Raw genomic sequence first — 27,104 nt, forward strand, 5'->3', positions numbered from 1 at the left:
CCATGTGGGATCCAGCTTCACTCCTGCATACACCCAGCCGCAGCTCATAGCTTGCATATTTGTTTTCCACAGCCCTGTCTGTGTGCTTCTTTAATCTCTGTGTTTACACTCCAAGGTCCAAACCTGTCAGCATGGCTCCAAATGGAGCAATTATCACAAAGGGAAAGAAATTCATACTTCTAATGAAAGCAAGCCCGAGATCGTGTCCTTGTTCACACTGACTTTGCAAAACGTGGAATTATTGTTAATTTGCCTTCACAGAGAGCTTTATTTGAGCAGGATTAAACAATCACTGATATTTTAATGTTTAACTTGAAAACTTAAGATGTTCTCCAGTTGAAAGGTTTGACATTTATGAGATTAATTTCGATAGAGAGCTTGATACCACTCTGAAGATACTGAGAGTGAAATGCTCCCCCTTAAGACTAGGGGGGAAAGCAAGACTGGCTCTCTCCACCGGTAACATAATACACCTACCAGGATCTCTATAGCTCTCTAATTAACATTCTCATGCCTTGTTTGTTTAGTTTGTACAGAGCCTGAAGTGAAAACAGTACTTTCATTTCAAGTAAGGGGGTTTCATGATATTTCAGTCATAAGGACAGTTTTATCATTTTGATTTTATTATAATATTACACTTAGTGCATTTTTATTGATTCAATATTAAATTTCTGTTAGTGAAAAAACCTTGAGTGTGGTTCCTATACATTTACAATTTTCAAAATTCTAAAATTTCCCAGAAATTCCTAGACATTTTCAGGTTTCATAAAATTATTGACATTTCAGTAGAAAATACTTACCTCACAAGGCTTGCAACACCGACCTTTCATGTAGTTGTTGAGGATGGGGCATTGTGTGTCTCCAGTCACTTTGAGATCATGTCTAAAGAAAATAGAAAAATTTCAAAAGCTCAAAAATTCATGGAGATTCACAAAAACGAGTGTTGTTCAAATACTGAGCTCTAAGTTTGATCCACTGAATTATGTCTCATGCTCTATTACATCTATCCTATGTCTAAAAATTAGCACAGGTTTAAAAACAGAACAAAGTAATGAACAAAAATGAAAATATGAAACACTGAATATCAATAAAATAAATGGGTAAATTAATGAACTAAGTAGAAAGACCTGAAAAAATAATATGGATGAATGAAGACAGACATTGAAGTAGTATCATGACCTGTTTGCTGCATTTTAGTCAAGAAAACCAACCAGTCAGTCAGTCAGTCAGTCAGTCAACCAATAATGCAAAAGCGTTCCATAAACTCTATCTCTTTCTTCTCTTGTTCTTAAATAATTTTTGACCATCAGTCCTTTGCAAGAACCGTTGCTAGGTATACATTTATTTTTCTATTACATTTCTTCGTTGTCTGAAAAATATTTAATCTCATTACTTTTTATCAGCCAGGTTAAAATCCCAGATTTAATCCCGCTATCAAATTTGTAAATGGACCGTTTGGCCATTTCTAACATTTCATACATGTGGAACTTTGATAAACTCCTAGGGATTTTAAGCTATCGTCTTCGAATTCGGTCAGTATGCCCTTGAGGCATGGTGTCATTATATTCAAAATAGCTCTGACCCACATACAGAGAACACTCAGGAGGAGGAAGTAAAATAAAAACTGTTTTATTGATGATGTAATCAAGAACGAAACGGACGAAAATCTCACTGTAGGGAGAGAAGTGGAGACCACTGGTTTGATCTGGGAGACATGGAATGTAGGATGGATACGAAGATTTGCAGGTAGGCAAAGACGAACAGCAGACGGATTAATTACTGTCTCGATCTCATAGGGACCAATGAAACGAGACGAAAGGTTCCTTGACATGGACTTAAGGGGCACATCACGTGCCGACAACCAAACCTTTTGACCAGGCTGATACTCCGGTGCAGGTCTGCGTTTGCGATCAGCGAAATGCTTGTTTTGATCTGCAGTGCGATGGAGGCTCTGGACAGTTGTGTTCCAAATGATCTTTCAGTGGCGGACATGTTGGTGGACGGATGACAGTGATTTCTCTTTCATCAGCAGAAAACAGGGCTGGCTGATAGCCCAGTGAGACCTCAAAAGGTGAACGTCCAGTGGCAGAGGAAATGTGTGAACTTGAGGCATACTCCACCCAAGGTAGATATGCGCACCAGTCAGAAACACAAACACAGCCCAGACCCTGACACATGCTTGATTAAAAGATCAAAATCGTGAGTTTTTGAACAGGTCTAGGGGGCGTGGCCAAACCTCACAGTTTCAGTTCTTGCCAAAAAGTTTAAAACACTATAATTTTCACATAGAAAGACAGAACTATACCAGCGTCGGTATAATTAATCCACTCTGGGTTCCCAATGATACTATGTGGTCATACAGTGACATCATCAAAGCCCCCTCCTGAGAACAAAGAGTCACTTTTTTTCACTTTGAAAGGTCCCTTTCTGACCCTCCTGACCTAATCCACTTGAACTTGTGCCAGAAGACCCATAACAAACTGGTCTCACATCGTTTCCCACACAGAGACTTTTCACTGGATGGTTTGGCTTGCAGGGACATGGAGGCGGCAACGTAGGACACCCGCGGTCACGACACAGGCCGAAGCGGCGCTGACCAAATGCTGCTTGTTCATTTTTTAAGTTAATGCTCATGCAGGCATAAATGATATGTTCTCAATACAACAATCATGTCATACACTGCTACACAATGAAATACATGATAATGCAGTAAAGTAAAACTAAGTATATCCACTTTAAATTCTCAGATTTGATTTTTTTTATGTCCACAGATCTGGGGTGAAAATTTTGTTCTTTCCGATTTTTCCAGGTTGACCTCTTCAAAGAAATGGGGCTCTTCATCTTCAATGAATATTATGTGTAGTTTTGTGGTTTGTACAGTTGAGGCAGGATTTGAATAAGTTCAGTGCTTTGTTTAGAGTGCAGAGATTATAGATTGAAACCTTGAAATCATTAGAGGGTGTAACTTTTTTTTTGCCCTGACTATAACAGCTAGTAAGCAGACTGTGTTCTGTTTTGTTCTGTGAAATTCTACAAATCTACAGTAAAAATAAAACAATGTTATCAAATAAAGGAACGTTGTCATGATCTGCCTATGTTTGGGGTTGTGAGTTCTGTTTCCTTTCTCTACATTGCCATAGTCTTCACTTTTATGTCACTTCGTTCATGTTTATAAGTTTCTGTTGTTTAGGTATTTGTTACTTTCCTGGATTCCTCGATTAGATGTTTTAGTTTGTATTTTCTTATAGATTTGTTTTCTCCCTGTTTTTACTTTTGGTAGTCTCATTGTTTACTTGTTTCTGTTCACTTAGATATTTTCTTTTACTTCCCTGCACGCCCATCTCATCAGTGTTAATTTGTCACTCTCCTGCAGTTATCTTCAGTCTCTCTCACACTAGCTGCACCAGGTTCTCTCCTTGATTAAATCCCTCAGTTCGTTGGTCCATTCTCCTCTTCCCTCCGCATTTATTCTCTCTGGTTTTCTGTCCTCGCCACTGGATTCTACTGTTTGCTACCTGTCCGGTCCCTGTTGTGTTTCCTAACCAAGCTTTTGTTTCCTGCCTGCAACTCTATCAGAGAATCTTGTAAGTGATTGTTTAGCTCAAAATAAACTTGTCACTATGCTGCTTCCTCGCTCTGATCTGCAAATTGGTCCAATAAAACTCCAACATACTGTGACAAACGTATTTAAACATTCTCCTTCAAGTTTTTTTCCTCAAACCATCCAATCTCAGTTTTCTCAAATAATATGATCTAATGCAGCTGAATGAGGATTAAAAACATACAATGTTCCAAATTTACAGTGAGACTGCCAAGTGTATTCCTGATCTTTCTCTGAGCATACATTGCTCAAGGGCTGAGTTGTTCACCTCTTCTTTAGATAGATTATCCAGCCTTTACCACTCCACCCTCTTCTTTATCCTCTTATTCTTCAAACCAGATTTCCCACAATCAGTTCAAAGTGTGAGCTTCATCTCTCTGTCAGAAGAAACCTTATACCTGCTCCAACTTTACAAAGTCAGAGAAACATCCCAGCGCTGACCCCTCCTGTACATACCCCGAAGGTGACTCTCTCAACCTGTCTTACTGTGCAGGTGAGCCATTCCTGTGCTCTCCTGAGCCTCTTTGTTTTAAAGGTGGGTTTCAGGGGAATTGATTTCTGTGTTTTGGTTTAGTGTTGTGTCTCAAGGTGTAATAGTCGTATAACAGGAGGTGGGCACCCTCGGGGATGTCTGTTATTTGCTGAGAATCGTGTCGATCAAGACGCAAAGAGGAATTTACTTTCTGTGTTAATTCTAAATTTAACCTGAAGTACCTTAAAAAAGAAATCCAGCCTCTAAAACATTTTTGGATTTGTTCACGTCGCAATTCAAAGATTTTGAATTGGATTTTATGTGATAAACCAACTCAAAAGTATAATTGTTGTGAGAGAAAAATTTGCTTTTCAACTTTCAACAAGTAAAAATTCAAAAAGTCATGGTAGGGATTTGTAATCATCCCCCTTACTCTGAAACATTTAGATAAAATCCTGTGCTTTTAACAGACTCTTATTTAGTAAAGACTGTACACCTGTGTGTTCTTTAATCTCAGTATAAATACAGCTGTTCTGTGAAGGCCTCAGAGGATTGTTAGACATTAGTGAACAAACAGGATCACGAAGACCAAGAAACACAACAGACAATCCAATGATAAAGTTGTGGAGTTTAAAGCAAAGTTAGATCATAAAAGTGAAGTGCCTTGAGACAACATGTGTTGTGAATTGGCGCTATATAAATAAACTGAATTGAATTGAAAACATCCACCATAGCTTTGAACATCTCACAGAGCACTCTTCAATCCATCATCTAAAAAGAATATGGGACCGCTGCAAACTTATGGCCGTTCACATAAACTGACAGAGAGCATTAATCGAAATATCCAATAATCTCCACGATAACTCTGAAGAATCTGCAGAGATCCAGAACTTGGGATGTAGGATATGTCTACTGAAAAATTTATCAGCTGTCTATACCACAAGTCCAGGATGTATGGAAGATTGGCAACAAGAAGGCCATTGTTGAAAGGAAGATGTCACAATTCTGCTAAAAGTTTGCCACAATCTTTGCAAGAACCACAGCCAGCATCCAAAACAAGGTGCTCTGGTAAGATGAAACCAAACTCAAACTTTCTGGATTTCATGCAGAATGTGTGATGTGGTGCAAAACCATTGCACATCACTCTGATCAGACTATCTAAAACATGGTAAGGGCAGCATTATGCTGTGGGGATGTTTTTCTTAAAGGTTTACAGAGAGGATCGACAGAGTTGATGGGAAAGTGAATGGAGCTAAATACATGGTGATCTCGAAAGAAAGGACTTTAAATGATTTGGTTTACCTTCCGGTACAATGGTCCCAAACATCCAGCCAGATCTACTGTACAATGGTTTAGATCAAAACATTTAGATTATAGTTTAGATCAAGCAACTGAAAATCTGTGGCAAGACTTCAAAATGTGTGTTTCAAGATACTCTCCAATGCGATTGAGCTTGACTGTTATGATCCTTAGGTATTTGGGTTTCTTTTGTGTCTCTGTTTCATGATTTCTCTGTTGTTTATGTTCTCCAAGGTGTTGCCACATTAGTTACTTTCTGTTTAGTTTCTTAATCTATATCTGTGTTTTGTTCTTTGTGCATTTGGATTTATTTCTGTTAGATCTCTGTTAAACCTTGCCCTTTGGTTTGGCAGTTACTTTGTGTCTTAGTTTAGCTCCAGCCATGTTAATTAGTCTCCCTCCCTTTAGCCGTCCTGCTTTCCTTCTGCCTCAGGTACTCCACACAATCCCCTGATTAACAAACCTGCATCCTATGTCATTCTTCACTCTTCCCTCAGTATATAACCTTTCTTGTTGTCATTGTTCATTGCTGGATTCTTCAGTTATCCTGTCACTCCGTTACTATTTATTTGCCTGTCTGTTTCGCTTCCCGTGCCCCTTGTCTTGTTCTCCTTGTGCTCCCCTGTGAGCTTTCTATTTTATTATTAACAAACATTTCACCAGGCTTATCCCATGTTCCTGTCTGCACTTTGGTCCAACTCAAAACATGCACAACCTGACATTGACCTGTTTTGCAAAAGAGAACTTTATAAAATTTTTGTCTCTAGATTTGCAAAACTTGTTTAAACATACCTAAAAGACCTGCAGCTGTAATTTTATAATGTGGGTGTGAAAATGTATTGACTTAGAGGTGCTGAATCCACGCCACACTTTAAGGACTTTCTTACTTTTTCTACCTGTTTTCATGCTGCTGCCTTTTTTCTTTTGGAGTATCAGAATAAAGAAGCTTGTATAGAAATGGATCCCGAACTTTTTACATTTTTGTTTGTGAAATCAATACCATGTATAATTTTCCTTTTGCTACACAATTATGCCCCACTTTTTGTTAGTGAATCACAAAAAACCCTGACAAATGCAGCGAGGGTTGTGGATGCAGCATCATAAAATTTGAAAAAGTTCAAGGGGTGTGTAAACCCTTTTGTAAGGAGCTGTGAGTGCTTAAGGCTTTATACAGATTTTTGTTCATGAGCATGTTATAATGTCCAAAAGTTTTGTGTTTCTTGCAAAACCAAATAACACAAAAAACAAGCATTTTTAAAATGCAAAAACTAAAAAAAAAATAAAAAAAAGTATTTCTTTTGCACGGTGAACTGTAAAGGCCTGCCATCTGCCATCAGGAGTGAAGGGTGGAGACTTGCAAGGCGTGTCGACTGAGGGGCGAATTAAGAACGCCGAGGAGAAGGAGAGAACGCCTCAGAGCGCACCAGAGGCTGGAAGGTCTCATCATAAAAACAAGCCTTGTTCAAGACCAAATGATTTCCAATTAAAAGTGATTTTTGTGTGCAAGTTTCAGTTTTAGTTGACAATTATTGTTAACTTCACTTTGACAAATCGTCGCTGCCAAATGGACTGCTGAGGGAAGTTCTCCTTATTTGCGCAACAGGTTCTGTCGCATACAGATCTTACTACGATCCATGTAGGAGGAAGAAGCATGTTGTCAAGGTTTCGGTCTTTTGGCGTCCAGCAGGAGATCCACTCATGGGATGTGGCGGCTGCAGAGTCAGGTTTAACTTTGGAAAGGTGCTCTCCAAAGCCTCCGTGTTTTTTACCATGGTCCTAATATTCACTTATTTCTTCTACTGTCTCACTGGTTTATGCGATTTGGCTCCGAGGACTTTATACAGCCAGAAAGCTGCAGACGGGGGCTATGACAACCTGGACGAACGCAGCCAGGTGCTGGTGGACCTGCGACCTCCTCCACCTCTCCACCCGGACGCGCAGCTCCATAACCGGACAGCCTATCTGGACGCGCCGCAGGTGGACGTGGAGGAGCAGCTGCAGCAGTACGAGCAGGGCAGCGAGAAGGAGGCAAACATCATTCCCGTTTCCAACACCTACGGGACTAAAAGGCTTCCAAATGCGATAATAATCGGCGTGAAGAAAGGAGGAACCCGCGCCTTGCTGGAGTTTCTGCGCATCCACCCGGACGTGAGGGCGTTTGGTGCCGAGCCTCATTTCTTTGACAGGTTTTATGACCGAGGGCTGGAGTGGTACAGGTAGGCTGCTTTCAGATGCGAACGGGTTGTTTGTTTACAACTAAGTTTCAAAAGAATAATAAAAGCAGATGGAACTTATTGGGGACATCTTATAATGGCACGACTGTAAAAGTTGATTTGGACCATTATGCAAACAGCTTTTAAAAGAGCAGATGTGTCAGCTATAAAATCTCTTCTGTCAGCTCATAACATCTTAGAGTAAAGCTGCATTTGATGAAAAGACTAGTTTTGTGTGTGATTCTATTATTATTGTTATTATTTAAAATTCCAATATATAATATTAAGAATATTTTTAAATAATAAATATATATAATAAAAGCCATCTCAAATAAATTTAAAATGAGGCACAAGAAACTTACTTTTTCACAACATTTCTTTTTTTTATATACTGTAGGTAACATTCAGTATGTATTCTTCCAGTCCCCAAATATACTGTATACTATGTATTTACTTGCCCTCCAAATTGCAGCAGATAGAAATTAACCTATAGTTCTAATACAAGAAGTCTCCTTTTCATCTATAAATTGTATTTAAGTCAGAGCAGCATTACCTAAAAATGATATTACTCAAGAAGAAGATGAAAGTATGGTGTATTAAAACTACTATACAAGTTACAAGCCGTTACTACCCACCTCTGGTTACAAAACACGTATTGAAAAAGTTCATGAAACTGAGAAAGACATGAAATATTCAAATCTGTGCAAACAGTCGCTATAAACAAGAGACAACGATTAGGCAACCAGCTGTTAGATACAATCCAGTGTTGGATTTTGTTCACTAACAAATATACACTGAGAGTAAAAATGTGGAGGAGTAATACAGTATGGATTTCCTCTTCAGGATTTTACTACATTTGTAGTATTTTAAAAGCTCAATGAGGATTAAAAACAACCGATTCTCTTTTTGTGTGTTTGGGTCAATGGCCTTGACATTATGGTAGACAAGTGACTTTTGATAGACTTCAACGTTGATTCAGAACCATTTGAGGTGGGCTTCAACCCTACGTATTTGAGCCGTAGACTCTGATGACCCCCAAGTCATTATGGATGCTGCTGTAAATGATGAAGCTGAGCCGAACATTGACAGGGTTGAGATTCAGAAACGTAACTTTTTACCAATCTGTGTATATGACTGCGTGAAGTTTACCATCTCATTGGTTTCTGCATATGCAGTATTCATGGAGTGTGTAAATGCTGTATTCTGCTTGCATCACCTTGAATAGTTCAATGATTAGCCTGTACTGTAGCATTGCATGCTGTCTGAACACCTAATTCCTCTGTTTCTTACCGCTGAGTGATGGGATTTTTTTCTCCTGCTTCCTTCTGATGTTTCCTGGAATAATGGTGATACTGCAGGTGAATGTATGGTGAGGCTTGCTCGTTGAACTGGTGCCCTAGTCCTCTTCACCAGCCACTTCCATAAATTTTACCGTAACTAAGTCCCTGAAATCCATGCAAATGTTACTCAAACGTACAAAATGCAAGTAAAGACGAAAATGAACAAGGAAAATACAAATAGGACTACTCAAAATAACCCTGATCAGTTGCATTATTCCTCATGCGATGTCATTAGCGACATCAGGAAGACGAAAGCTTGTCTTGGAGAGGGTACATTTGATCATATTCAATTAATGATTCACAACAAAATAGCAAAACAAACAGGAAAGCCAAGCATAACATTCTAATAAACAGGTGATAACTGTATCTAAAGGGAATTTGGTTGATTTTATAGAAAATTCCTTGCTAGTAGCTTTAAGATCCAGATGCTTTTGGAGGTGATTTCACCTGTGGCTTCTTGAATACATTAAATCAGCACAGACATTGAGATATAAAAGGAATAAAATATTGGAAAAGGTTAAAAGAAAACTGTGGAGGGGTCTGAGTTTACATAAGGGCTAAGCAGACATTGGAGCGCAAAGTAAAATGATGGAAAATGGGTTCAAGACATTTTACAGAACCTCGGTGCTATGTGGTAGTTTGGAAAATTTAGGCATCACAATGATCCAGGAGACATAAAGGTGATAGCGACAAATCAAGGTCTCCAAACTATAAACTGTGAACAAAGTCCCTGCTGAAGTTGAGTGCAGATGTTCGGGTGTATACTGTCAATAAATGAGCCAAAACACAGGAAGACCGATGTACTCGGATCAGCTTCATGCAGTACGTTCCCTGTGTGCTGCGCTATAGATCAAAGGGCCTCTGAGGTCCTAAAGGAGCTGTTCATCATCTTGACGCCCATTTATAAAACATTTACATCCCACACTTCCACCTGTCACCCTGTGTTTACTCTGGTTGTGCTCTGCAGATAGAGTCAACTATGATCACTCTGCTATGTCAAAAAGAGAAGAGCTAACTTGGCTTTTATCTTCAGCTCATGTAGATGTGATGATTTTGATTACACTGGATCATTTCTGGCTTCCTAATTAGCTTCTGTTGTAGTGGCAGCAGCTGATTATAGATCGACCGGTTTGACCAAAACTATAATTTCTATCTGAGTTCAGATAGAAATTAGTTCAGGATGAAGCTGTTCTTGATCATCTCCAGATGTTCTGCAAGCTTCTGAACCTGGTCTCGACTGAGCTCTCTTTAGGCTGACAGGACGATAGTATTTGGAGGCCTCTTAGCTAGAAAGGTGCCATGATGAGTGACGGAGGTTATGACAGGATGAGGAGCATTGATAAACACGGACCTCAGAAACTTCTTAGATGTAATTCCACCCTGTCTTGCCATTCTTCCTACCCTGTTCGCTCTGCTTTAACGGGGAACATTTGGCCACATGGAAACAGTTTCACCCCTGATAATTTTAACATGCTGAAAGATTTTTTTCCCCTTCTTTCTCTATACTCACCATATGAATTTGAGCTATTTTCTCCCCCTTATCCTACTCATTTACACATAGGTTTTCTCCTGTTTCTCATTACCGAATTTGCATCCCAGCTTTCACAAATTTGTTCCATATTTTATTTACTCCCCCCTCGCCACCTTCTGATGCTCTTCTTTCTTTTCCCAGCTCGCTTCTCTGTATTCCTCTCAGACGAAAGTCTTATGTGGGAATACCTGTGGCAGATCTGGTGCTTCCAGAGCGGGTTTTATATGTGTTTTTGTGTGTTTAAATTAGCCTGACTGGTCCTGTAAACCCTTTAAAAATGCTGTTTTGTTGGTCCGCTAATTTTGCACCACCAGCAAGGGTTGTGAAATAGATTTGTCATACAGTGAAATTTTAAACAGTACAAAACAAATAAAATATGGTTGAATAACATCTTTTATTTTCTTAAACTGTGTCAAGCTGAATTTGTAACATCTGTGTTAGAGTAAAAAAAAGACGTACTCTGCATTAACTCTGGCTTTATTTTGCTGGATGAATATTAATAAAATACTACAATTGTAAAAAACATGAATCTCTAGTTGTCAGTACATGCCAGATATTGGTGAGATGAGTTTGCAGCCATATACAGCGAGAGTGCTTACCTGTTTTTCTGCTTTTAAGGTTTCAAATAAATTAATGTTACCTGTTTGTTCAGGTCTCACATCACTGTAATGACCAAAATGCAGGACCTCACCAGTTACAAATCTAAATACGAACATGTCTTTAAAGATTTGGAACTGGTTTAAAAGAACATATTTTCGCAAACCTTCACAAGAAGGAAATATTTGTGTGCGTGATTTATACGTATAATGCGTCTATTTTGATAAGTAAGCTTTTGTTTATTACTTTCTCAGAAAAACAATTGGACACTTTATTCTGCTTGTGGATACTCAGAAAGTGTTTTATTCTATTCCTTTAGTGGCTCTCAGATAGATTGCATGCTCAGATAGAGTGCCTTGAAAAAGTTTTCCTTCCTCTAAATCTTTCTACATTATCTCATGTTACAACCACAAAATTCAATACGTGTTGAGATTGACTGTGACAGGTTAATACATGGGTTAAAGCATACTCAGCATAATTGAAATAAAATGATGCATAGTTAAGCATTTTCAACCGCTAAAAATCTGACAAGTCCACCTTTCACCTTAAGTCTTTTATAGTTTGTTTGATTTTATTTTTATTTTTATCAGATTTTTAAAAATAGCATCAGTCAGATTGGATGGAAAGTGCCTGTAAACAGATTTTCAGTGGGCTTTAGGACTGGACTTTGACTAAGCCACTTTAGCATATGTCCATGATGGCTGCCTGTTTAGGGTTGTTGTCCAGCTTCAAGGTGAACCTCCACTTCAGTCTCAAGCATTTTGCAGCCTCTTACAGGTTTTCCTCCAGGATTGTCATCATTAGTATTTGAATACATAACATTGTAATGTATGCAAGAAGAGGCTTATATTATTATTGGCTTGTATTACTAATACTAACTATCCTGGTCCTTAGGTACAACAATTGGCATATCTTGGTTTTTTTCTGAATTGGAATTAGTTCTGCTGAAATGTTGCTGCAGTATCCTGTCTTTTGCAGCCTCTCAAAGCTTTGCTTCCAGGTTTGCCCTGTATTTAGCGTCTTCCATCTTCATATCAACCCCTACTAATGTCTTGTCCCTGAAGAAATGAATCCCCCAGCACAGTGTGTTTATATGCAGTGTTTGTACGCCAAAAAGTGAAGTTGTGGTCTCATCTGACCAGAGCACCTTCTTCTATGTGTTTATTGTGTCACCTACATGGCATGTAGCAAACTGCCAACACAATATCCTACAGCTTCCTTTCAAATGAGGTTTTCTTCTTGCCACTCTTCCATAAAAGCCAAATTCATGGATTGCACGACTAATAGTTGTCTTGTCAATAGATCTCTTCTTTCACCTCTGCAGCTCCTTCAGAGTTACCTTGGATCTCTTGGCTGCCTCTATGATTAATTCTATTTTTGCTTTACCTGTCAGTTTAAGTGTATGGCTTTATGTGTCTTGGTAGGTGTGCAGTAGTGCCTTATTTTTTTTCTTTTTAATCTGATGGATTGAACAGTGAAATATTCAAAGTTTGTTTGAGAACCAAACACTGCTTTAAACATCTACACAGAGGTAGACTGGATTTAATTTATTAATTACCGAAGATTTTGCTTCAAGTTGTCCTGTAGAAAGAAGCACAAATTATAGACGGGTTTAACAGATGGTTTAAATTTGTAAGCTGTCATTTTTGCTGAGTTTGGTGTCAGTTGCTGAATGTATCTGAGTGAGTTGCACTGGTGAAGACACGTCATAGACTCTTCAGTCCACTGCCATGACTATGTTAGAGCTCATTCATAAATGTTTGTCATTGCTTTCATCTTCTTTGTGTGCTATATCTGTATTTCCATCCATTCTCTTGTGTGCATGTGAATACTTAGCTCACCACAGGAACAAAAACCCACAGACACTGCATTTAAAACGAGGCAAAGATTTAAAGATTTTGTGCCGTTGTATAGCTTACATATGTGATTCGTCAGCCACTACAAAGAGCTAAGAATCCACAACTTTTCATGAGACAATGACTGCCATTGTAACAGTTTGAGTCATTTTTTTAGTGTGTGGTGGGTGTGTGTGTGTGTGTGTGTGTGTGTGTGTGTGTTTGGGGGTGGGGGGTGGGGTGGGTTGTGTGTTTGTTATTTAGAAAACCTGTTTTTCCAAAAGTAAAATGAGCCTTTTTCTTTAAACGTATTGCGTGGATGACCCACAGTCTCTACATCTAAGGCTATAACCATTTGGATTGTTGCTAAAGAATAGGGCAGCCAGAAATGCTGTACCAGTTTAAAATGACAACAGTGTTAAATATAGAATAAAGATTTATGCAAATGTGATGACTAAAGTTGATCACCTGAGAATGTCTTTAAAGGATTCTCTTTCTCTCTGTCTCTCTCTCTCTCTATATATATATGTATGTATAATTTATATATAGTGCCATAATTATGAATAAACTTCAAAATAATTTTCCATTCTGCTATCTGGGATGTCATGTTTAAATACTTATCCTGCTAGTCTTGATTTTTGACAGCTGAGGTTTTAGAAGTGGACTTTTATGCTCAGGAGCAACATTTTCCCAAGTGAGGGCAATTTTCCCAATGCCTCCTTCAACATTAAGCCCTACGGCCATTAGTGAAGGAGATTCAGTGCCCTTGATTGGCATAGCAGACCAGGAAGTGGCTTCCAGAGTGTAGAGCTGTAATGTGTTTTATCGATGGTGGGTTTTGGCCGTAGTTGGGTTTAGGTGGTGTTATACGGTTTGGGAAAAGCCCACACTCAAACCCCATATGGTGAGAATTAAAATAATTTAAGGCACATTGCAGTTCATTTTGGGGTGCTTGTTAAAAATTTTGGAAAAGTGTCAGTTGAATCGTTTTAGGTCTGTGAGAAAAATAGTGAAAGAAATTATGGTTCTGGTCCAGCGGATGCCTCAGATGCTTGGTAGTCATGCTCGGTTGACCTGCAATTTCCAGTAAAAACTAGCATGAGCCATTAAACAAAACAAAAACAAACTAAAGACAATGACTTCTCAGTTGGCATGTTTAGAAGTCTTCCAGATTTAAAAGAATGTCAGGATCAACTAACTTTTTTAACTAGACTGACATCAGAGTAAACTTGAAAAAGCAACTTAATAACATTGCTGTATTCACTTGAGCATGCATTAGCATTTTCGTGACATCTAGCTTCAATGTCAAAATAATGTTTTTTCCTCTTTCATCCCCTCACCTTATTTATGTCCTCTGCTGATTGGGTGAAACTCATAATTTATAGATAGACGGAGGAAACTAATAACATTTATTTTTGGCATGCTAGCACACCAACTCATCATTATCCATTAGGTTTCTAATATGCGAAATGGAGGATAAAAGTAAAGTATAAGTAAGACTTTTCAGTAAAATCAGTCAAACCTACTTCAAATGTAGTTTGTCACCTTTGAAAGACTACGCAATGGTCAGTTTTACAGTTTGTTTTGTAGTTTCCTTGTTCATAATTATTTCATCAGGATAAAATCTGCCCTCCCAAAGACAGGCTTCCAGATGCAAATGCACATGGACAAACGTGCCCATGTTGTTTTTCCAACAACATTTAACAGAGAAAAATGATCTTTTAAATTAAGACAATAACAAAAAAAGGTGTTTAGAGATAATGCTAAAAACATATAACTTACGTTTACTTAGTAGTTGTGAACTACAGCATGAAAGTAATCAAAATTTAGACTTATTTATTTTTAGAAAATTAGATGATGGCATTAAAGGAAATATTCTGTTATCAACAACGTTACATCTGCTGAAGAGGTTATAAATGTGTGTTGTAAATTTCTGAGCACAGTGGGATACTCAAAGTAAACTTCACACCCCTTAATTAAATACCAGAGAATAAACATCATGATTAGGGTAAAACCTTAGGGGACCTTTGATATCTGCATTTTGTGGCAGTCAATTAAATAGTATTTCTGTCTAGATCAAAATGGACTGATATTGTCATATTTATATGTATGAAGATTGGCCATCGATGTCTCCGCCATGTTTTCTGCTCTACTTGGAGCTTTTCCTGGATGATTATTAAACCCCTAAAACTAGTTTCTGTCCTATTATGTTAAAAACACACGTTTTTGCTTTTAAAGAATGCTTTTACTCGTGGATTTGTGAATACTCAGCCTCTAAACACACATACTGTATGCAGCTAAATCACAAGCTCTGGAAGGTCAGAATCACCATGCAGGTTAGATGGATCTTTTTCTCAGATTTTAAACATTAAACAACCACTTTGAATTTGTGGTTTGAAACACTGGTTCAGCAGCCCTAAGGCAGAAATAATAAGTTTTTCTCACCACCCGCTGTCAACCACTATGCTAACAATTAAAACTCAACTGTTTGTGGAGTCTTTCACAAAAATATCTAAAGACTGTCATTCATAATAAATGTAGTTGGTACATATTCTGCTACAGACATTATTGAACCTCCCTGGAAGGTATCATAGACTTTTCATCTTCTAAAGACTCCTAATAATAATAACCACTTATAGTCACTAAGTTGGCATCAACAAGTCTAAAGTACCAACATAAATTATTTAATTCCTTCATACACAGCTACTTTAAGTAATTTCTATGAAATTGCATCACTTTAGCTGACCTCCAATTGAGAAAACCTTTCACTTAGTCCATTACTGCATTATTAATTATGAGGGTAAGCATCCTCTAATGCATCTGATATGAGCTATTGACAATATTCTTACTTGCAGTCAACTTCCCAGATGGACTAAATCATCCACTTAGGGCTATAATGAGATTTATATGCAGCATCTAGAAAAGTATTCAAACTCCTTTAACTTGTTCCAATGTTTATCACATTACAATCACATATTTTAATGTATTATATTGAGATTTTATGTGATAGACCAATAAAAGTAGAGCATAAATGTAAAGTGGTAGGAAAATGTAACGGGGTTGTCAACATTTATTTGTACATAGATATCTGAAATGTTGGCAGGCTTTTGTATTTAACCCTCCTTAGTCAATATATTGCAGAACCACATTTTTCTGCAGTCATAGCTGCAAGTCTTTTGGGGTATGTCTCTACCATCTTTATATATCTAGACACTGTAAGGTTTTACCATTTTTTCTTTCCTAAATAGCTCAAGTTCAGTCAGATTGGATGGACATCATCTGTGAGCAAAAACTTTCACATCTTGCCACAGATTTTAAGATTTAAAACATGAGCATGTTTTCCATTGTTACAGGTTTTCTTGTCCTTGTATCCATCTTATGAGGCGACTGTGGCTCAGAGGGAAGAGTAGTCATCTTGCAGTCTGAAAGTTGTGGGTAACATTGCAGCTTCCTCCTGCCACACGTCAATGTGCCCCTGGGCAAGGCACTTAACTTTAAGTTGCCTACAGAACTGCATATCTTTGTATGAATGTATGCACGTTTGTGAGTGGAATTGGGTGAATTTTGCCCTAGTGTACAGCACTTTGAATGGTCAGTATGACTGGAAAAGCACTGTATAAATTCAGTCCATTTACCATATTTCTATTGACACTTACCAGCTTCGATGTTCTTGCTAAAGAAAAGCAACCTCACAGCATGATGGTGCCACCACCAGGTTTCAAAGTGGAGATAGTGAGATAGTGAGAAAATAAATGAAAACCATGTATCATTTTCCTTCCACTTCAATTATGTCCTAATTTGTGTTAGACTATCACACAAAATCCCAATAAAATGTATTCAAGTTTGTGGTTTTAACATGACGAATTGTGAAGATAGTCAAGAACTATGAATACTTTTGCAAGCCACTGTAAAATAAACGAGTGGGCAAACTCTGTACTTTAAAGTCTTTGCTTTTAGTTTTAATTTGAACAGGAGCAAGCAGACTGTTCCTCCATCTATAAATTATGCAACAATAAATGCAGACATAAGCTAATGAGTGGCTAACTGTAACCAGAATGGATGGAGGATCACCAAAAGTCCCAGCAGGAGAACAAACAACCACATTTTAAAAAAATGTCAGACTTTTCCTGTCACTTCACTAAATTTCCAATATTTTTATGCTTTTCCCTCTCTTGTCAGAGGTGATGTGAAGGAGTATTTAATTTAGACATGGAAGTTCCCACTTATCTTTTCAGGCAGTCTGTTGCCCCAAGGTTTCCTCTGTCACCCTTTGAGCACAACAACTCTGCTGGGAAATGTTTTCCTCTCACATTGTTTTTCAGGCTTTCTTAGTTTTATTGCCTCTATTTTCCACCAGCTTTTTTAATTGGGTCCTTGCTGAGAAAAATATTTTTGGATAAAATGATGCCTGTCACGGCAAAATCACCTTCAGGAAAAAAATATGTTTTTGTGTAAATGAGCCATTAAATGACTTTAATATAAGCCCTAAAGTTCCAGACCTGTTCTTGACAGAGAAAGGGACAGGACAGATTTAGATTCCTTTGAATCTTTTCTCTAATCAGACTCACTTGGTGTGCAGCGTGCCTTTTATTAAGATGCTGCAGAGGGGTGTAGCTGCTGCACTTCAGCGGGAGAACCCGTAATCTGAGGGGCAGGAAGTCTGTTGGCCACATCCTCGCAGCAAAGGTTTTTTTTTTATTTAATCGTGCGATCCAGACTGCCTCCAAGATATCAGCGGTGTAATCAGTTCTGTGGCACTCCAGGGAGGGAAGGTGTTACATCCTTGTAACAGCAGGGAGTTCCAGACTCATATTGTTGTCAGCAAGGTTTTTTATGATGGGCTAAATAGAAAACATATTTGTACCCTGAGCTCACGTTTTGGTATAAACCAAGATTTAGCCGTTGTTCTTGAATTAAACTAGAGTTTTAAGTAGCACATGCTCTATTTTAAATTAATCATCTTTGAAAGATTTATGGTACATCTTGTCACCATATGCAGACAGATTTATTACAGAAATTGCTCCTTATTGATTCTCTGTTAATGAGACTGACTGATCAATAGGGCATGGGCACTTGGAGAGTGAGGAATAAAAGCAACATCTCATTAACTATGCAAGAGTATGGAAAGAAAACTAATGGTCATTATCTGAAGTGTCACTCAACTGAAGCAGTGAAGGACAAATTTAAACCCTTTCACGACGAACCAGAGGCCAGAGAGAAGGGCAGACGCAAGTTCACTTATCAGTAAACACTGTTACCTATGTGCTCTCGTGTGTGCAAAGGGAAAACCACACTCGTGCATGCAAGCACAAGCGCTGAGCACAATCTGTCACACAGAGACAGACATATTGATCAGACTCAGATAAACAGAGAAAATCCAGGCAGCGGATAGGCTACTTGCAGCTCTTGCAATTGGATAGTAATCAATTAATGGCCTTTTATTATGAGGATCTGTTAATGAGAGCGGGTTGAAATGGTTCACCTTGAAGTAAACACAAAAGACTTTAAACTTTTTTTAAAAGCCCTTAATTAGCAATAGGCCCCACAAGACTTTCTTCACCTGTATTTACCTCCTCACCTCCTTAGTCGACATAACATTTTATTCGTGTTTTCCTTTAAAACTATTTCAATTGGCTTTGATTACAAGCTATAAATTAAATTAGTGCCCTGTAAAAGTTTCCTAAAGCGTTATGAAGATCACTCTAAAACAAAAGAATATAAAGACCTCTCTTACATTACTCTGAGTATGCAGTGAAGCCCACATTTTTGGCACTGCATTTAGGAAGAACTGTTTTAAATAAATTTAATAGTTCCACCATTACTGGCACTGGTGCGGGTAACGCTTTACAAAACCTCCTTTGGTCAGTTCTTCTTGTTCTGTTGCATTTCACAAGGTTGGAGCAAACAGACAGAGAGATATTTAACTATTCGTCTTTCCATAATCTCTCTAGATCGTCCAGATACCTGAATCTTCTCTTCTCTTTAGGTCACTCCAATGGTTTTCAACAGCATACAAGTCTGGATAGTGAAATGGCCATGGATGAAAGCTGATTTGGTGTCTGGTGGACCATTTCTGTGTTGATTTAGCCATGATGATTCGGGTTATTATATAGTCAAAAAAGGGTCCTCTTTTCAGTTTACTAGTAGGGTGCGCTAGACTAGATTTACATTTAAAATATCCAGCTTTTGTTGCAGAAAATCCCAATCTTAGTCTCATGTGACCCAAGCACACAGTTTTAGTTAAAGTCCTGGTTGAGTTCATTAATTTCCACATATTTATCTTTATGATGGTGGGACATAAAGTGCATTACTCCCAAACAAGCACTTGGTATGGAGATAGTGTCTACTTTTTGTTATAAAAACTTAAACAAGTCACTAGTTAAAAGTTCTTAGATGCATAAATACATTTTCTTTTACATTTATTTTAAATTAATTGTTAGGGCCACCAATAATTGTACCAAAGATGATAAAGCAAATACATTTTTTACACATCTTTACCAAAATGCAAGTAAAGGTTACCGGCAAAGTAGAGTTTTTTTCTGTTTTAAAAATGTTTTTGTCAGTAAAAAAATATAAACGTTCTAAAAAGCACTGAAGTCCCCATGCTAGATCAATAGGTGGCCATTATATCCACATTAACAACAGCATGGTAGTGATTTGACTAAATCAACTGGGTAGCATTACATAATCCCCCCAGGACTGTCTCAGAACTTAGAGGTTATTTTCCAGAACCTTTATGGAACTAGCTGGAGGTGACTTGCATTAAAGCACTTTCACAGAACTTGCCAGGTACTTCCTACAACTTTCTCAGTACTGACTTGCTATCTTTTGGAGCATTCAAGGAATTTTCCCAGAGGTTACCAGATGCTTTTCCAGAAATTCGATTAAACTCTCTTCAAACCTACCTGGAAAGTATCTTGTAAGCTCCATGAAAGTACAGGTCCTTCTCAAAATATTAGCATATTGTGATAAAGTTCATTATTTTCCATAATGTAATGATGAAAATTTAACATTCATATATTTTAGATTCATTGCACACTAACTGAAATATTTCAGGTCTTTTATTGTCTTAATACAGATGATTGTGGCATACAGCTCATGAAAACCCAAAATTCCTATCTCACAAAATTAGCATATCATTAAAAGGGTCTCTAAACGAGCTATGAACCTAATCATCTGAATCAACGAGTTAACTCTAAACACCTGCAAAAGATTCTTGAGGCCTTTAAAACTCCCAGCCTGGTTTATCACTCAAAACCCCAATCATGGGTAAGACTGCCGACCTGACTGCTGTCCAGAAGGCCACTATTGACACCCTCAAGCAAGAGGGTAAGTCACAGAAAGAAATTTCTGTACAAATAGGCTGTTCCCAGAGTGCTGTATCAAGGCACTTCAGTGGGACGTCTGTGGGAAGGAAAAAGTGTGGCAGAAAACGCTGCACAACGAGAAGAGGTGACCGGACCCTGAGGAAGATTGTGGAGAAGGGCCGATTCCAGACCTTGGGGGACCTGCGGAAGCAGTGGACTGAGTCTGGAGTAGAAACATCCAGAGCCACCGTGCACAGGCGTGTGCAGGAAATGAGCTACAGGTGCCGCATTCCCAAGACCTGGGCTACAGAGAAGCAGCACTGGACTGTTGCTCAGTGGTCCAAAGTACTTTTATCGGATGAAAGCAAATTCTGCATGTCATTCAGAAATCAAGGTGCCAGAGTCTGGAGGAAGACTGGGGAGAAGGAAATGCCAAAATGCCAGAAGTCCAGTGTCAAGTACCCACAGTCAGTGATGGTCTGGGGTGCCGTGTCAGCTGCTGGTGTTGGTCCACTGTGTTTTATCAAGGGCAGGGTCAATGCAGCTAGCTATCAGGAGATTTTGGAGCACTTCATGCTTCCATCTGCTGAAAAGCTTTATGGAGATGAAGATTTCATTTTTCAGCACGACCTGGCACCTGCTCACAGTGCCAAAACCACTGGTAAATGGTTTACTGACCATGGTATCACTGTGCTCAATTGGCCTGCCAACTCTCCTGACCTGAACCCCATAGAGAATCTGTGGGATATTGTGAAGAGAACGTTGAGAGACTCAAGACCCAACACTCTGGATGAGCTAAAGGCCGCTATCGAAGCATCCTGGGCCTCCATAAGACCTCAGCAGTGCCACAGGCTGATAACCTCCATGCCACGCCGCATTTAAGCAGTCATTTCTGCAAAAGGATTCCCGACCAAGTATTGAGTGTATAACTGTACATGATTATTTGAAGGTTGACGTTTTTTGTATTAAAAACACTTTTCTTTTATTGGTCGGATAAAATATGCCAATTTTGTGAGATAGGAATTTTGGGTTTTCATGAGCTGTATGCCACAATCATCCGTATTAAGACAATAAAAGACCTGAAATATTTCAGTTAGTGTGCAATGAATCTAAAATATATGAATATTAAATTTTCATCATTACATTATAGAAAATAATGAACTTTATCACAATATGCTAATATTTTGAGAAGGACCTGTACATGGTAAGTTTTGGGAACACCAAAGGTACCCAGTAAGTTTCATTAAAGTTACCTCATAGAAAGTAGCTAGAAAGGTCTGGTAAAGCAACCAGTAAATAATTTGAAAGCTCTGGGAAAGCACCTGGTTAGTTTCAGAAAATGTCTGGTGAGTGCCAAAATCTCACATTTAAGTTCAGGAAAGTACCTGGTAGGTCTCAGGAAGGTTCCTGGAAAGTACGTCTAAGTTCTGGGAAAGTAGGATCTGTATTATGTAGGGGTACCAACAACGGTAGTTTATTTTTTTGTACATTTATTTCCTTTCAGTTATCAAACTGTTCTGCACACGATTCTACGTATGTCTCCTTTTGTCAAGGACATTTTTGATTGTCAAAATATCTATTAAACCAGCATTATTCTTGTTTTTCCATCTTGACACCATAAAGCAACACTGTTTAAAGGAAGCTTTTTGTTGTTTGCATATGGATGCAATAAAAATAAATCTCAGTTTATCACCAACAAAATTGCTGTTTTCCTGTGGATGAGAGTTGCCAACATGGCTAAAAAAGTCTGTTATAGAAACGACATCCAGGTTGGTGTGGACAGGTCCTTAAATATCATTACTAAATCCACTCTAAGTGATGATAAGCCATATTTTATGCCATATTTGGAGTGATAAAATCTAATGCATTTACTCCCATAGTTGATACTCTCCCACCATATGTTTGTCAGTGGATTTGCTTGATCCACTTCTATTCTGAAACTTTCAAGATGTTTACTTTTCACATTCATAAGTCTACACTCATTACTCATTATTCATCCTGACTAATGCTGCTTTTGACTATTTGATCCCGACTGATGCTGACAACTGCTTATATGAGCAATTTATAACCATAATTAGGATGTCTAAGTGATGTCTCCCAGTATAAAAGCAAAATAGGTATTTCTACCTTTTTATGAGCTCAAACAAATAAAAGAAATCTTTCTTTAATTAGTTATCTTTCTTATGCAAACATATGAAAGCAAGCTACATTAATGCAATAAAGATTGGGTTTGCTTTTCACTAATCATCAAATCAGACTTTGATCGTGAAAAGTTTCACTAGGAAAATAAATTCCCCTCAAAACTCATCTGCATTCCTGAATGACCTCCTTTTGTGGCCATTTGGTCTCAATTGAGGCTTCCAAAGTGAAATAAATAAAACCCAAATGCTCCGTTACTTGTTTATTTTATGGGAAACCACTTGAATGCTCTCCGTTTCCAGTAACACAATAAGATGTATGTAGCCAAAATAGATTACAGACAGTTCCTTCTCCGTTTTAATCATCGCTCATTGTCCATTTGTCAGGCAAACAGATTTGCTTCTGAAATCTAAGTCTGCCACAAGTCTGGCTCGCACAGTTTTCCTGTCAATCAGGATCACATCAGAAACCTGAATGGTGCCCACAATGTCTGTTTGATAGAAGGACCACAAATCAAACCACAGAGGAATAAACAATGTGCTCAAACGACTCCACACATATGTGGTTTGTGAAGTACCCATTAAACAAAATAAATATATAAATCTATTCATTGTTCCATGGACACAGATTACTTTACATAAATGAGAACATATCACATATTTTAGCACATACAGTATTTGTATTGGTCTATTGTACACAGTGTTTCTCCCCCTTAGAGAAATATGTTTAACACACTAGCTGAGCTCCACAGCTGGACAGCCTGGTCACACTTCCTGCAGACATATTGGACTCTTTAAATACATGCAGGAACCGGCAGGGGAGGTGGGGATGAAGCGGGGTGGGCGCTTTGCTCTTGCAGGAAGAAGAGGGGGTGGAAATCTGTAGGAAATTGCTGTTAAGTGGTTCTTGGGGTTTTGTGGTTTCAGACTCATCAGATCCAAAGTGAGTGGATGGTCCTGCTGTGCAGACCTTAGAGTGAGACTTGGAGGGGCTGCAAACAATAGTACCATCCTGGATTTGAACCTTTTAATCATGTATGATTTGAGGTGATTTAATGAAAGAAGGGTTAGAGTAACTAAAATAAGTGTGTGATTAAATTGGCAAGTGTGACTGTAGGTTTACTCCTTCAGGTCATTGAGGTTAAAAGCAAATTCTTACCTTGAACTTTTTTACAGTTTTTCACATTAAATTCACAAATATCAATGTATTTCTGGGGTATTTTACGTGATAAACCAACAAAAAGCAGTGTATCGTAGCTAAGTGTGAGGAAAGAGACATGTGGCTTTCAAACATTTTTACAAATAAATTAGAAAAAGTGTGTTGTGCTTTTGAAGCACCCCACCCTTCCCTCTAATACCCTTAAGTAAAATCCATCGGTGTAGTACAGTTGAAACCGTGATCTAAAAATTTAAAGTGTGTAGTACAATTGCAATCAATGATGACATGGTTTTCCACCTAAATTGACAGACCTGGGTAGCATCAATCAGAGAAGCTCCTAAAACATCAAGGTCAGCTCTAGAGCAGCTGCAGAGATGCACAGCTTGGTGAGAGAATCTTTGCACAGGAAAACTAAGATTTGTACACTCCACAAATCTGACCTTCATGAAAGAGTGGCAAAAAGAAAGCAATCGATGGAAGAAAACCATAAGTCCTGCCGCAAGTCATTTTGGGGACACTATAAACATATGGAAGAAGGAACTCAGTTCAGTTTAGACCAAATTTCTACAAACATTTTGACTTACATGAACAATTTTATGTTGGGCACAAGATTAACAACATGAACAGACTATCTAGACAATGAAACGCAGTGGCGGCATCATGCAGTGGGACTGCTCTTTTTCAGCAGGGACAGGGAAGCTGGTCAGAATTGATGTGAAAATGAATGCAGCTAAATACAAGAAAATGGAAGAAAATCTGTCAGAGGTTGCCAAAATTATAGGACTGGAGTGGAGGTTTAACTTCCAGCAGAACAATGACTCTAAACATATAGCCAGAGACACAATGGAAAGCATAATCATGTGTAAAAATGGTACAGTCAAAGTCCACATGTAAAGCCAACTGAGAATCTGTGGCATGCCATAAAAGTGACGTTCAGAGATGCTCTCCATCAAAAAAAAAGAAAAATAGGCAAAAACCTCAGCTGTAACTGCAGCTACAAGGTATTAACTTAGAGGTAGCTGAATATATTTTAGAATTTCTATTTGTAATTCATCTATTGTGTCATTTTGCTTCACAATCATGCACTACGCTGCTCAGTGGCGCAGTTGGTAGCACTGTTGCCTTCAAGCAAGAAGGTCCTGGGGTCAATTCCCAGCCTGGGGTCTTTCTGCATGGAGTTTGCTTGTTCTCCCTGTGCATACGTAGGTTCTCACTGGGAATTCTGGCTTCCTCCCACAGTCCAAAGACATGCATGTTAGGTTAATTGGTCTCTCTAAATTGCCCTTAGGTGTGTGTGTGGTTGTTTGTGTGATGCCCTGCGATGGACTGGCGATCTGTCCAGGGTGTACCCCGCCTCTTGCCCATAGACTGCTGGAGATAGGCACCAGCTCCCCGCGACCCACTATGGAATAAGCGGTAGAAAATGACTGACTGAATCATGCACTACCTTGATCTGCTCTGTCACATAAACCCAAATAAAATAAACGGAAGTTTGTGGTTGTAATGTGAAAATAAGGAAAAGATAAAGAAGAAATTAATACTTTTGCTTGGCAATAGAAGAAAATAAAAACATCTGTAGTGGAGATCAAAGTTGTTAGGCCTGTTGATGAAACATTCCTATGACTGCATTGGCTGGTTCAAAATATCTAATTAGAAATTTTTTGTTTCCATCCAGAAACCTGATGCCCCGAACTCTGGATGGGCAGATCACTATGGAGAAGACACCCAGCTACTTTGTAACCAAGGAGGCTCCCAGCCGTGTCTGCACAATGAACTGTCAAACCAAGCTAATCGTTGTAGTGAGAGACCCAGTGACGCGTGCTGTGTCCGACTACACTCAGACACTCACCAAGAACCCTGGACTCCCATCCTTCCAGAGTCTTGCCTTGAAGAACTCCTCCACAGGACTGGTCGACACCACTTGGAGCGCTGTGCGCATCGGCCTCTACGCCAATCATCTGGAGAACTGGCTCCAGTATTTCCCCCTGTCTCACTTTCTGTTTGTCAGCGGTGAGCGACTTGTTTCCGATCCCGCTGGGGAGATGGGACGGGTTCAAGACTTCCTGGGTCTGAAAAGGGTCATCTCAGAGAAACATTTCTACTTCAACCAGACTAAAGGTTTTCCCTGCTTGAAGAAGCCAGAAGGGAGCAGCAGACCTCGCTGCCTTGGAAAGTCGAAGGGTAGACCTCATCCACAGATCCCATCTGAGGTTCTGCAGAGACTCAGGGACTTCTACAGACCATTTAACCAACGTTTCTATCAAATGAGTGGACAAGACTTTGGCTGGGACTGATAAACGAGGTTCGAGTCTGCCTTAAGAAAAGCCTCTTAATGTTTTTGTTTTACAGTTTTCACAGATCAAAGATTCTCAGGGAGGGGTAAAGGCAAAGATAATTTAGCCTGTGGATGCAACATGGCATGCAGCACTCATAAACTGCAACCGTTTAGCTCTAGAGGTGAAGCTGAGACTCACCCAGTGCTACTAATATGCAAAAACACACCTTGAGGACACAAAACCACTTTCTAATGTTTAAATTTGGTTTGAAGGTTTCATTTTCCTTTCTTTTATCCTGATTTTTGTTTATGTCATATTTATAGTTTATGTTGATGAATAGTACATTTTTGTAAAATACACATTTTATTTATTACCGTATACTGTTTATTACATGGCAAAGAAAGACATAAAAATTACATACTAACTGACGGGACATTGGGGATAATGTCATACTGTGCAATGCTTTGACACTTTTATAGTTTTGTTCCATTTTCTGTTTCACACACAAAAAAGACGTTCAGATCATTTGTTTGACATTGCAGAAATTTATTATCATTGCAGTTGATGTACAATTTATACCTCAAATGTAAATATTTAAATAAAAACACACATATAAATTTTGTATATGGTGTTTATTGTGGATATTTCCCTTTAAAACAGCAGTAAGTTCTAAGTTTTAGCCGTCTTGCAGAGAACCAACTTAATCTGGTCTTATTTGTTCATCATAAATGGTTATACACCTGTCAGAGTTGTAAGGATGCATAAAAGGAAGTGATTCTGACTTTAGTGTTTGGATTTTTTGCAGTTTGTGTACCATATTGTGATTCTCAGATTTTTCTGCATGTTGAGAAGAGGTGTGTTACATAACAGTTTACTGAGCCATATTGGTTTTTAAATTATATGTTTTTTGCTTAATTTTAAAAGATCATCATTAATGTGGTGTGAAAAAAGTATTTGCTTCCTTAATGTTTTGTTTGGCCTCAATGTTTTGTCACATTGAGGAGCTTCGGATCATGAAACAAAGTTTAATATTAGACAGATCTGTCCTGGGTAAATATAAAAAAGATGTTTCCAAATGATGGTTTTATTTATGAAGCAAAGAAACTATTACCTGTGATTAATGCTTGGAAAACAGAGTTCAGGTTCTCTACATAGGCCCGCAGAATTAAGAAATAACATACTAATTTAAACAGAACCTGTCTGACAGTATGAAGTGGGCCAAAAAATCCCTAAAAACAACACATAATGCTTTAATCTCACAAAATTCAAGAACAAAGAAAGACACCCACAGACATCTATCAGTCTGGAAAGGCTTACAAATCCATTTCTAAGGCTG

General features: G+C 38.5%; 2 protein-coding genes across 2 annotated transcripts in view; one reads left to right on the forward strand and one right to left on the reverse strand.

The window, feature by feature from the left end:
* Window positions 1-28, reverse strand: part of LOC124862695 (testis-expressed protein 2-like) — a 48,211-nt gene extending 48,183 nt beyond the window's left edge. The window contains exon 1 of the mRNA XM_047356758.1: window positions 1-28. The gene's annotated coding sequence lies outside the window, so the exon portion shown is untranslated.
* Window positions 29-6,790: 6,762 nt separating this feature from the next.
* On the forward strand, window positions 6,791-26,392 carry LOC124862707 (heparan sulfate glucosamine 3-O-sulfotransferase 6-like). Its single transcript, XM_047356778.1, has 2 exons — window positions 6,791-7,588; window positions 25,168-26,392. Exons 1-2 carry the CDS (start codon window positions 7,071-7,073, stop codon window positions 25,784-25,786), a joined length of 1,137 nt encoding a protein of 378 aa, XP_047212734.1. The 5' UTR covers window positions 6,791-7,070; the 3' UTR covers window positions 25,787-26,392.
* Window positions 26,393-27,104: the final 712 nt, after the last annotated feature.

The sequence above is a fragment of the Girardinichthys multiradiatus genome, chromosome X, assembly GCF_021462225.1.
Source record: "Girardinichthys multiradiatus isolate DD_20200921_A chromosome X, DD_fGirMul_XY1, whole genome shotgun sequence".
Lineage (NCBI taxonomy): Eukaryota > Metazoa > Chordata > Actinopteri > Cyprinodontiformes > Goodeidae > Girardinichthys > Girardinichthys multiradiatus.

Coding starts and splice junctions, on each gene's coding strand:
- LOC124862707 (XM_047356778.1), top strand. CDS start 7,071: ATGGGATGTGGCGGCTGCAGAGTCAGGTTTAACTTTGGAAAGGTGCTC. Junction 7,589..25,167: donor CGAGGGCTGGAGTGGTACAG/GTAGGCTGCTTT, acceptor GTTTCCATCCAG/AAACCTGATGCCCCGAACTC.